The sequence below is a fragment of the Lagenorhynchus albirostris genome, chromosome 9, assembly GCF_949774975.1.
Source record: "Lagenorhynchus albirostris chromosome 9, mLagAlb1.1, whole genome shotgun sequence".
Classification (NCBI taxonomy): domain Eukaryota; kingdom Metazoa; phylum Chordata; class Mammalia; order Artiodactyla; family Delphinidae; genus Lagenorhynchus; species Lagenorhynchus albirostris.
Window position 1 is genome coordinate 16345841 of NC_083103.1, and position 12901 is coordinate 16358741.

Here is a 12901-nt window from a genome sequence, read left to right on the forward strand (position 1 = left end):
AATATTTTTCATGATTTCAAAGAAAAAAAGATATTTCAAGATGTGATTCCCACCCACCATCCAAAATACCAAATATTCTTTATCACCAAAAAAGGAACACCTGACTTATTTCCCATACCTAGATTCCATAGTTCACAGTGGCATCACCTGAATATATCCACGCTGGACTATAAAAGAGAAAACTGACCATGTAAAGTTTAAGCACAGAAGGTCAACAAAGCAGCAAAAAAGAATACTAACCAACTGATGGAAAAAGTAATGGAAAAGTGATTGAAACATTTCATGTCATCCCTTCGGTACCAAGTATTAAGTAACTAACAGAACAGGTCAGAGCCACAGAGTGGCAAATAATCGGGAAAAGTTAGAAAGTGGGCAATAGTTTAGAGCTTTCCTACAGAGTGACTTACCTTTTCCAAAACTTTGGCAATTCGGGTGCCAATTTGTTCAAGTGACTGTTGTGGATATTGGTCTTTGCCAAGATTTTGCAATACCTGGTATAGGGAGAAAGATGGTAGATTAGAGGAATGAAAATGAGGTGAGGTCTGGTGACACTGCTGATGCTGAGTTGGGCACTGTACCACAGGTGCAGACTGCTTCTCTGGGGTACCTGCTGTGGTCCTGTTGGTAAAGCATTTTGTGGAAGATACACTGAAGGCCATTTTACCATCCCCTCAGCCTTCTCTCACTTAACAAAAATTATGGACATGTAAAACACATTCATTACAGTATTACAGAATACAGAGTAAGTAAAATAAAAAGCACTTGTAATCCTGTCACCCAGACACAACCACTGTTGATATCTCTTATGTATCTTTCAGATATTTTCCTATATACACATGTATTATTTCTCTCACAGACTGTATACCATGGGATCACACTGTAAACTATTACCTACATTTTCACATAATATATTCTAGAAGTTTCTTCATGCCAATACATATATTTCTACTACATCTTTCTTAATGGCTCTTATTGTACACTATCTCACATCTATACCAAAACTTAGTTAACAAATCCTCTACTTATTTAACATGCCTCTGCTGTGGCATGTTTTCCAATTATTCTTCTATGTATATGCTGGGTCTGTCCTCTTTCCCTTCCTTCTTAAGAATGTCAATAGGAGGATTAACTGCCCCAAATATTTCTCACGAAGAGTCTCTGTCTGATGGCAAGCAGAATGCTACCCACCTCAAGGAATAAATCAGAATTAAAATTTCCTGCTCATAAAAAAAAGCATAAGCTCAGTCACAGGGCCTGAAAGAAATCAGGCTTTGCCTAAGCCACCTAGATGACAGCCATCTGAAAACAGGCAAAAAAATACGGCCTGGCTGCTTGTGCTTTCTGCTATCAGTTGCATCATGACTGTGGGACTAAAAACCACAGAGAGGCTGAATAACGCCGAGCACTCACCTCTATTAACTGGCTCTCGCCCGTGTAATGGAGGCTGGCTCGGTTGGAAACCCCCTGCAAGTGGTCCAGGGTGTGCATGCTCGTGGGGAGATTGCCATTGCAAACAGGTTCCATGGCTGGCTGCTGTATTGGGGTGGCAAAGTCTATGTGCTCTGTGATGCTGAAAAATGGAGAGGACCACCTTAGCCGTGGAAAAACTGAGTGGGTGGGGAGAAAGAGTATTAATAATCAGCCGACCGTAACTTCAACATATGCTTAGAAGTGTCTGGAACCACAGAATCTCACAATGGAAGAGACTTCAGAAGTTATTTAGCCTGATCTCTCATTTTACAGGCACAAGGACTCCAGTGCCTGGTAATGACCATCTGTTGAATGTATGAATAGACATCGTACCCCGGGTCAAAGCAGCAGTGTTGGGATCTGAGTCTTGAACTCAGTATTTTCTCAGTCTCCTCAAGCTGCCTCCTTTCTATGCACCGTGATGTCTGATGTCCTTACTGCTGCTTGGCCACTTTTTCTCACCGGGGAGGTTTTAAACCAGGTGGGTTTTCTTCTAGGACTTCTTCTTCCAGGGTACAGATAGTGATAAATACCCACAGGTGGTTCTTATCTTTTACTTTCCCTCTATGCACAAGTACACTTGTCCCCACAGAAAAAGTTAGCTAAAGTTTAGACAGTAAATGTTATACAGATCCAGCTACTCACTGTATCTATGTATAAGATATAAGTACTTCCCTTTATGGTTCCAAAGGGGTCATTTTCCTGCTATAGACAGGCTAAATGTTATACCCTATCATATATATATCATATATACTGATGTGGCAAATTGGCACTGCCAAATTTTGTTATAGCTACTTAAAAAGTTTAACGCATATTATGCAAACATTCATTCATTCATTATTTATTCACAGCCTATTACACGTCAGATATCAGGGTTATAATAATTAACAAAACATACCCAGTTCCCACAGTTATGATGCTCATAGTCTTGTGATAGTCGGTTATTACAGGTGTGATGAATTGTAAAAGATAAAAACACAGTGCAATGTCAGTTTACTACAGGAGGGTATATATTTCCTCCATGCTGATGGAGGAAGGAGGTGGTTAATGAAGGACTTCCTGCGGAAGAGGTTTAAGTGGAGACCAGAAGGAGAAGTATGAATTAACCAGGAAGGGAGAAGGTGCTGAGAACACAGGCAAAGGAGATACTACATGTGAAGGGAGGGAGCGGGGAGGGCAGAGCTGAAGATGGAAAGACACGCAGGGAGCAAATCATGAAGGGCTCTGTGGGCCACTGTGAACAGCGATATTTATGTTACTAGAGTATTTTAAGAATTATTTGACTTATATTTGAGGAATAACGCTGAATACTGTGGACAGCATGGACTAAAGAGGTGCAAGAATGAATAAACCAAGAGGACCAGCTAGGAGGCCACTGAATGAATCTAAGCGGAGATGACGGTACTCTGGTTTAAGGAGGCCACAATGGGGATGAAGAAAAGCAGGTGGTTTTGAAAAATATTCAAAAGTTCTGGGAGTAGAGCAGTCTGACTAGGAGTGATTGTAAAATAAGAAGGCTTAGCGGTAAATCTTGGGGAACTCCAATGCTTAAAAGGTAGAAAAGGGGCCAACAAAAGAGACTGAGCATCCAGGCAGGAAAAAGCAGCTACAAGAGAGGCAACCTTGCTCGCCTGGGTCCCGGGAGGTGCTTGTAAATCTGGATTTGCTCTGGCTCCCTTTGTAAGCACACCATGTCAGGGAGGTTTTGTGCTTTGATTGAGAGAGATCCAGTCTTTAATTCAAACTAAGTAAGTTAGCCGTGACTTCTAGATAGCTTAGAAAGTATGGGTGAAGGCACTGAGAAGGGGGCACATCGACTGTTTCAGTACAATGGGCTGAGTCCAACTGTGGTATCCTCTGAACCACCAACCCTAGAGAGGACGACTCTTCTAGTAGCTGTTGACAAAGAAGGGCAGCCATGAGGTCAGCTGGGGCCCAGTGGGGTCACTGGTCACAAATGCCATGAAGGAGGGAGAGGTTTAAGATACTCACTCAATGTTTTTTGAAGAAACTGCAAGCCAGGTACTCACGATGGCCGTCAGCTCTACCCAGCGGAGTTTGAGGCACTCGTCCGGGCTGGGCCATCCCAGACTCTGGTAGTCACGCTTTTTTCCTGGAAGGAAAGTATGTCATCAATCGACACGACTGCAAAGGAACAGAATGTATAGTGTCTTATGCCCTGGTGATTACTTCATCCAGATTGGTGTATTGGAGGTGCCAGTCATTCTTCTAGTCTAGAATTTCTACCACCTAGAGAACTAACTAAAATCTTGTCATTCACAGCTATGGGAATAACAATCATCTTTGAGTAAAGCCTTGTTTGCAAAGACAGATGATGAAGTAAAAATAAATGTGCCCTTTATGGATTTCAGACTGAGATAAGGGTCAAAATACTGTTCAATGTTAACATTTTACCAACTTAATTTTTACCTTTCTATTGCTTTCTATTCAAAATCAATACATTTTGATTTTATAGAGACAACTCTTAAGTCAGGAGAAACATATATCTCTAAAGCAGGGTTTCTTAAGCTGGTACTACTGACACTGTGAGAGCTGTCCTGTGCACTGGAGGAAGTTTGGCAGCATCCCTGGCCTCTACCCAACAGATGTCAGCAGCACCCTCCCTGACATAGGACAACCAAAAATGCCTCCAGATACTGTCAAATGCTCCCTGGGAGGGCGACGTCACTCCTGGTAGAGAGCCCCTGCTGTAAAGAAAAGCAGTAGGTTAGAGAATAATGATGATAATGAAAGGTTATCATTTATTTCCAGAGCGCTTACCATGTGTTCAGGTCCTGTGCTAAGGGCTTTATATCTGTATCCTCATGAGGCAGATTTTAATCCTCATTTCTCAGATGAGAAAACAGAGGCTCAGAGAAATCAACTGACTTGCCCAGGGTCACCTGCCTACTAGGTGGCAGAAATGGGATTCAGATCCAGGTCTGTTTGACTCTAACGTGCACATTCCCAATCATGCTATTTAAGGCTTTACTGGGCTTTGAAAGCTCTGTTTATGGTACCCTTCAAAGGTACTACCTTTTGGGTGTAGGCCCTTTACTTAAATCAAGTCCCCAAGAAAAGAGCAGAATTAAGTCCTATCTAGGAAGGATTCTTCTGAAGAAATTCGACTGGAATGGACAGGAAGGAGAACTTTGGTTCTGTATAGCTCTTTTTATACTGTAGGAATTTACCAATGATAGAAAACTGTTTAAGACACAGGCAGGGCTTTAGAACAGAATAGAAAAAAACAGTTTGGAAGAGTTTCAAATGAACCCTGTTTAAATGAATAAGTTAAAGAGTTGAACCATAGGTTTCACAATAAGGATTATTTTTCTTTTATGTTTAAGAAATTCACTTGAAAAATGTTTATTGAGCATCTGTTATAAGAGACTGGGAACTGTGTTAAGACACTAGGGATACAGAGAGGAATAATAAAAGGGCCTGCCCTTGAGCTCACAGTCTACTGAGGAAGGTAAACAAACAAATTATTAGAACACAATAGGGTTAAGTGCTAGAGTGAAGGTATAGAACAGCTGCATAGAGGAGACAGCAACTAATGCTGCCTGAAGGTACCAAGGAAGAGATGGCATTGGAGTTTGAAGTGTAAAGATGAGTGACATTTTAGCACCGCTGAGGTGGCAGAAGGGCATTCCAGGCAGAGGGAACAGCATGTGCAAAGACAAGGAGGTAAAACAAGAGCAGGGTTGGTTCAGAGAATGGTACTGAAGGGGAGAGAAAGGCTGGGCTGTAAACAGTCTTGTGCACCACACTAGAAAGTTTGGCCTTTATGCTGCAGGCACTGGGGAGCCTTTGAGCACACCACTCTCCACCTTGTTCACAAGGATATCATAAGACACTCTGTTAAATGCTTTGCTTTAATCTAGTTACATTATGTCTATGACACTTTCCTGGCCTTCCAGTCTACTAGCCCTCACCAAAGTAGGAAATGAAATTAGTTAGGCATTATTAATTTTATTAATTCTTAGAAAATCTACAATGGCCCTTAATGATCCCTACTCTTCCCCCATGGGCTCACAAAGTACTGGTTTAATAATTTGCTTTAGAACTTTGTCAGAATTTATCACAAACTCCTTATCATTTGGTAGTGGACAGAATCCATACTTATTGGAAAATTGGGATACTGAACCTCTCCAGTCTTCTCTTGCTTTAGAACTTCTCACTTTAGTGACAGTGACACTTTAGTTCCATGATCTCATTTGCAAGTATATTCAGTGCCCTACCCAGGCCCACCTCCTTGAATCCATTTAAAATTGTCTAAGTGCTCTCCTGTCATCTCAACCACCCTGAGCTTTAATTTTCACTTTTACAAGAAATTTTTAGTTTTTGTTTGTTAAAGTAATATATGCTTATTACAAAACATTTAGAAAATGGAAAAGAATGTAGAAGAAAACAGAAAATCACCTGCAGCCCTATGAGCACCCAGAGATGATAATTTATGACATTTTAGTGTGTTCTCTCCTACACTCGTTTCTATGTGCTTGTTTATTTTAGCATATTTCATCAAATCTAAGATGTCATCAACTGTAAGGTACACATTATTTTACATGATTTAAGAAAGAAAAATGTTGCCAATTATTAGTTAAGATACTATCAATTGTAAGATCTCAATTTCAGAGATACTGAAATGTGGAAAAAAAAGTAGTCAAAATATAGTATATTTACTATTTTACAAAAATTGAAGTATTCTCTCTATATGCTAGTCTATAAGCTGCGTTTGTTCACCTACTAAATTATAAACATCTTGGCTGCACAGTACATGGCAAGAACATGCTGTCATTTATTTAGGCAACTATCATCATTTAGGCATTTTTCAAATTTTTATTATGATAAGCAGCATGATGATCAATCTCTGTACTTCTATCTTTCACACTTGTAAGATAATTTATTTAGGGTAAATTACTAGAAGTAGAACTGTTGGCATTTTTAAAAATTTTCTGATACATCTAGTCAAACTATCCCAAAATTCACTTTATTAACTCTCACTGTGTATTACACAAATAATTTGACAAGCAAAACTGGCGGATCACATTTTATGTTTGCACTTCCTTGACTGCTAGCGAGGCTGAACATTTTATCACGTTTAGTGGCTGTGTGTGTGTGTGTGTGTGTGTGTGTATGTGGTGAATTGCCTATGTACTTTGTACATATTTTATTGAAATGCTGTATTTTTTTCTATCAATTTGTAGGTGTTCTTTAAATGATGTTGATATCCTTTGCTTATCATATATTCTGTAAATATATATAAACATTCTGCAAAAATACTGTTTCAATCCTTTGTCTTTCTATTTTGTAGTGTTTTCTGATGCCAGAATTATTTTATTTTTCTTTTTCTCTCTGCTTTAGAAAGTCCTTTTTCACCTTAAAAGTATATAAATATCCATTTGAATTTTCCTCTTTTATGTTTTTATTACATTTACTACTTAATCCATTGAAAGTTTCATTGCTATAATCATGTTTTATAGTTTGAATATCTTCTTCCTTGCTACTGCAGACAGACCTACTAGAGGAAGTGTTGCTTTCTTTCCATAACATGTTAGCACATGCTCTTTTTCTTAAACAGTAAAGCTACTTCATACTTTCAACTCTAGTCATGACAAAGTATCCTTTTTGGTGTCCTTAGTACTTTTCTCAAATCACAGATCATTCTGGGATTTAGCCAAGTTGACCTCATTCTTTTTTTTTTTTTTTTAAATTAATTTATTTATTTTTGCTGTGTTGGGTCTTCGTTTCTGTGCGAGGGCTTTCTCTAGTTGTGGCAAGCGGGGGCCACTCTTCATTGCAGTGCGTGGGCCTCTCTTGTTGTGGAGCACAGGCTCCAGACATGCAGGCTCAGTAGTTGTGGCTCACGGGCCTAGTTGCTCCACGGCATGTGGGATCCTCCCAGACCAGGGCTCGAACCCGTGTCCCCTGCATTAGCAGGCAGATTCTCAACCACTGCACCACCAGGGAAGCCCTGACCTCATTCTTTACATTTTATTATGTGTCCTTTGCTTTCAGCTTTGGTAAATACAACTTAAATAAGACACATTTTCATGAACTTACCTTGAATTTTTGAAGTCTAAGACAGTGAAAATATCCTTTTAAAAAAGGAGACTTCTTTTAAAAAAAGAAATTCTATCACCATTATTTCATTGTTGGAAAAGAAAGTCAACTGGACTCATGGCAATGGCCCGGAACCTGGAGTCCAAAGATAGACTTCGGGACAACTATGAACCCTGAAAGTACATGCCAAATTCTGATGTAAATGCATTTTTTTTTCCTGGGGAGTAGTTCCAAAGCATTTATCCAATACTTAAAGAGACATCTGACAAACAAAATGTTACTAAATAGTTAATACTTATCGAGTCCTATGTGCCCAGTTCATTTAAAGCACTTTACATGTATAAACTCATATAATACTCACAACCACCCTATAAGACAGATGCAATTATCGCCATTTTATAGATAAGGAAAATGAGGCACAGAGAACTAAATGGCAAAACTGGTGTGTGAAGCCAGGGAGTCTGTCTCAAACTTACAGTTTTACATATTAAACTAGACTGTTAGGAATTAATAGGATATTTAAGTTCAAGATGGTAAGATTGTAAGTCAAATGGCCAATGGTAAAAAAAAATCAAGTATATGTCAAACAAAACTTTTTATATCGATGACTGATTTCTTGCTCACTTGGTTCAATTACGTTCACATCTGATTTACTTCAAGCTGCAAACACACCCTTTGTGAGAACTGAGACAGTGAAATCTGAAAGAAGAAACTGGCATATTAAATATTCAAATTTACCTTGTGGCCCAGGAGATGCCACCTTTGGGCCAGTGATCTCCAGGTTTGCTTGGTTACGATGTACATTTTCTGCCTGATTCAATTCTACCTTTTTCCCAGGAGTTTTCTTATGATCTCCTTTGGGTTTCTTTACACGTTTGACTTGGAATGTGATCTGGGAAATGAAAACATGTTAGGGACAAATGAGACCAGTTATCACTTCTGTCCATGGCTGTGGGTATTGGTGGCTTTAAGAATAATCAGCCTTGTGCTAGGGTTAAGTTCTTTCCTTCAGTTTAATTCTTAAAGATCTAGATGAAAAATGTTTAGTGAAATAAATAAAATAACCTAGCCTTGAAGGGTACAGAGGAAACTGAAAAGTAAGATGTCTGAACTGGACTGTTCCCAAGTCTGCAGGCTTTGAGTGTGGTTTCACACCCATCCCACTTCCTTTGCCTCCTGGAAGAGCCAGCGATACCTAAGTAACATGAACTGCTTCTGGCAGTACAATTCCCATGTGAAGGCTGACTGGAACGTGGAGTAAAGTAGAGCCACTCACCCAATAGAACCCTTACACTTTGCAAACTAGAAGCACCTCCCATACCCCCAAAGACCTGGGCTACAGTTTGATAAGAATTGAGTTAGCAAACACTTACCCACTCTGTTGCTTCATCATCTTCACTTCTGCAGTCTCCATAGCAAGAGCTTCTGGCCACTCCATCCTGGGGACCTTTCTTCAGTACTCGTATCCCCTGTAAGTCCAGACGCCGTCCTTTCATCTCCAGTGCTCCCCCAAAGCCTTCCAGAGGCCAGGCCTGTTGAAATTCATCCACCAAAGCTAAAATCTCTTCTGACATTTTTGTTTCATCTGAATTCTCCATCTCATCAGAACCATTGCTTTCCTCAACCACTGTACCTGCAATTCAAGTGCCAGCATGTTATTAAAAATTACAATCATTCAAGTACTTGAGGGACTCCAAGCATGCTTTCTGAGAGAAGTTCTGGCTCTGTTCAGAGGCACTTCTATAGTCCATCTTCATAAAAATACCATTCAACATCCTCAAAATTCATAATATAATATCATCTTTGTCATCTAGCTTTTGTAAAAAGCCTGGCTGAGCACAATGGCAGCAGCTAGATGGCAGGAGGTCATAGATTATGTCACTAGTGAGCACGAAGATGGCCATTTTTTAAAAAATTATTTTTAAAATAAATTTATTTATTTATTTATTTGGGCTGTGTTGGGTCTTCATTGCTACACGCAGGCTTTCTCTAGTTGCAGCGACCGGGGGCTACTCTTCGTTGTGGTGCGCGGGCTTCTCGTTGAGGTGGCTTCCCTTGTTGCAGAGCACAGGCTCTAGGTCTGCGGCCTTCAGTAGTTGTGGCACATGGGCTCAGTAGTTGTGGCTCGTGGGCTCTAGAGTGCAGGCTCAGTAGTTGTGGCGCATGGGCTTAGCTGCTCCGCAGCATGTGGGGTCTTCCCGGACCAGGGCTCGCACCCGTGTCCCCTGCGTTGGCAGGCAGATTCTTAACCAATGCGCCACCAGGGAAGTCCTGAAGATGGTTATTTTATATGTGTATTTTTTTGGGAAAAAACCCAACTTGCTCTAGACATGAGACAGAGATGGCAAAGATGAAGTTTATTATGAAATATTATTTACTTAATATATATATAGGATTCTTCAAGCTTTATTCAAATAGCATATGAAATATCATAGCTGTTCAGACCATACAGTCTGCCTCAACTGAACAATGATTTGTTTAGTGGAAAATTATCCTAATTCCACATGAAGGCTCCCATTTTCACTAATGGCTAATATAAGAAATAGCAATATACTAGTGTAATTTTTTTCTAAAATGGTTATCAAGATATTTATTACATTGCTCATGCTTCTTATATAAAGACTCTCATGGATGTTTCTCAGTGCAATGGCCTAGTAAAAATTCTCTCTTGAGAAGTCAATATGTTTCCATTATTATACACTGCAGGTTACACAACCTTACAAGCTCCTCTCTATGCTTACCTAGAAAGCTTAAGGCAAAATTAGTCTAAGTTTCTTAATAGAATGCCTTCCTTTCTTAAAAAAATTCTTTACTATTTAACTTTTGCTATTTTGAATTAATGGCTCAATCTTATATTGTGTGTTCTGTGAAAGTTATCTTCAATCCTTTTTGGAAGTGTACAGGGTATAAAAACAAACAACAAAATGGAATGCCTCCTTCTGTAATATGTACCCACTGGACAACCTGAGAGCTTGGGGTTGATTGTTCACAAAATGCCAGTCTACGTTATCCCAATAATCTTCAATTGGTAATTCTGGCTCGTTCAGTGATGTAGAACATGGCATTAATAAGGCCAACGTCAGGAATCTCATAACCATATCACCAGACCTATAGCCATAGTGAGTAACCCATTTTAGAAATGCATAGTTTTAGTTTCTGAGGAGGCTTGGGGTAAGAAAGATGGCTGATTACCATGGCTAAAAACAAAGCTTTGAGCCCCTGTCACAGAAGGTCTGCAGCGTCACCCTTAGCTCTCTGGTGGTATCTCTTATCTCCTATCCCACTTTCTATTCCAGAATGTGGGAAGGTCATTGCCAGGCTGAGAGTCCTGCAAGAAATCTCTTGTCATTCTTGAAAAAGCTATAGGGCTCTTCCGTTTGTTAACAGGTGACTACAAAATGTACTGCTGCCCTTTCAAGTAAGTTTCTTTTAGGTTTTCTGAGCCAATCTGCTAGATTCTATTGCTTAACATTGTCATTAATGTTCTGAAACAAGAATAAAGTAAAATAGGGGTGTGTAAAGTCTTTTTCTTTAGGGTATTTAGATAAAAATGGTTGATTACTTGCCAAAATTATGTGGCCAGTAGTATAAGTAGGCTGGACCAAGAGTTTTTACTTTTAGTTTCTATCTCGTTTGCTACTACATTCCAAGTGCCCAACACTGCACCTGGCACACAGCAGGCACAAATAGAATCAATTAATGGGAACTCAGGAATACTTTGCTTTGTGAGATCCTTGAGGATCTGCTGTTCCTCTTTCTGCCCTGTCCTGCTGGAAATTCAAGACGTTTTAAACTCTAAAAAGTGTCATCTGTTAAAGTACTGTCAACCCAGATGAAAGGTAAGCAAACAGAAAGGCAGGCACCATGTTTTCAGCATAGTGTCTGGCATACTACGTGACTTACAAACGTCTCAGTAGCTAATCCCGGAAAGCAGCTGAAAAGGATTGCTGTAGGGATCCCAAACAGGAACTTAATTAGAATTGCCTGGCAACTGAGCTGTCTCTAAGTACTCCTCATGTTATTTTAGCTTCTTCTCCTTCTTTCTCCTATGGCCATGGGGTTCCTTGCACCTGGTCCTGAGACAGAAGAGGATTTTTGATAGATTTGGCCATAGCCAAGAATACGGGTTTAAAGAAAAGTGGCTTTTGGTCAAAGGTAGACAGCAGGTAACTAATTCCCCAGTGTATAGTTAGAGCTGCATAGGGATGCTGTGTGTGGAAGCCTTATTTCCATTCAGTAACTACTACTATCTAGAAAGCATTCATGTTTTTTAGTTGCAGAGCGGTCCCAAAGGTTGATACTTCCCCGTGCCCTTACCATATGGTAATAGATATCATTACCAAAAAGTTCTTAGAGAAGGGGCCTTTCATTGATGAAAATCAGCATTCAACTGAGAGACTATGGAACTTGCTGCAGTCTGCTGCGGCTGGCAGCCATTCGGCCTTTTCCAAGGCTGCTGGGGTCGGGGTGATAGCAATTCTTAGAGAACACCACCAAGTAAAGGTGAGGAATGGGGAGATCATAAATGTGCTACGAGTGAGGAAACGTAAACCAATCCTTATTTATTTAGACCCTATTACATGCCCATCTCCATGCTGGGAGCAAAGGGAATCTGGTCCCAAGGAATTAAAGCTAATCAAGCTGGAGACACAAAACTATACATCAATACATTAAACAATGAGAGAACAATTACATTAGATTTTTTTCTCTAAAGGAAAAACACAATTGAATGTGGTCACAAAATGCTTCTTACAGGAGAGTAGACTACCCGAGGCAGGATTCAGACAGAATAGAGGTTCAGGGAGGGCACTCCCTGAGTGATGAAACTAAAAAAGCAGGTATGTATATACTCACATACCCATATACACCCATATAGATACAGGCATAAGGAAGGTATATGTGAAGGCACTACTAATTTTAAATTAACTAGAACAAAAAACATATACAGAGTATATCAGCAAATAAGATATTTGGGGAAGGTGGGTGACACTGAGAGTATCTGGGAAAGTCAGGAAGAAGATTCATTGTAAAGGGAGCCTCTAGTATGTTAAGCAAAGAATAACAAGATGAGAGCCACAATATTTATAACGGTTAGCTTAGTAAATCAGCTGGTGATTTAGGAGTTAGGGGGTGGAGGACAGAAGGAAGACAGAACACAGGACAATTATAAAGGTGCTTCAACAATCTCTATAGGAGTTATATAAAGAGAAGGTGACAGGCTGGGGGTAAATGGGAGATTTTAGAAAGGGAGGGAAAGAGGTATGAAGAAATTTCAATGAAGAAAAATTAATAGAATTTGGTAATTATATGGATATAATGGCAAACAGAATAAATCCAAAGATGATGTCAAGATTTTTTTACTATGTGA

The 12901-nt window shown here is 39.7% G+C and overlaps 1 protein-coding gene across 2 annotated transcripts in view; it reads right to left on the reverse strand.

Annotated features, from left to right (window-relative positions):
- Window positions 1–12901, reverse strand: part of TTC17 (tetratricopeptide repeat domain 17) — a 154855-nt gene that overhangs the window by 38190 nt on the left and 103764 nt on the right. For both annotated transcript variants that reach the window (XM_060159373.1, XM_060159372.1), the window contains 5 exons: window positions 8907–9166; window positions 8272–8425; window positions 3463–3583; window positions 1411–1570; window positions 408–491 (listed from right to left, as the gene is read on the reverse strand). In XM_060159373.1, the coding sequence (XP_060015356.1) occupies window positions 408–491; window positions 1411–1570; window positions 3463–3583; window positions 8272–8425; window positions 8907–9166 (779 nt within the window). The remainder of the gene's footprint in view (window positions 1–407; window positions 492–1410; window positions 1571–3462; window positions 3584–8271; window positions 8426–8906; window positions 9167–12901) is intronic.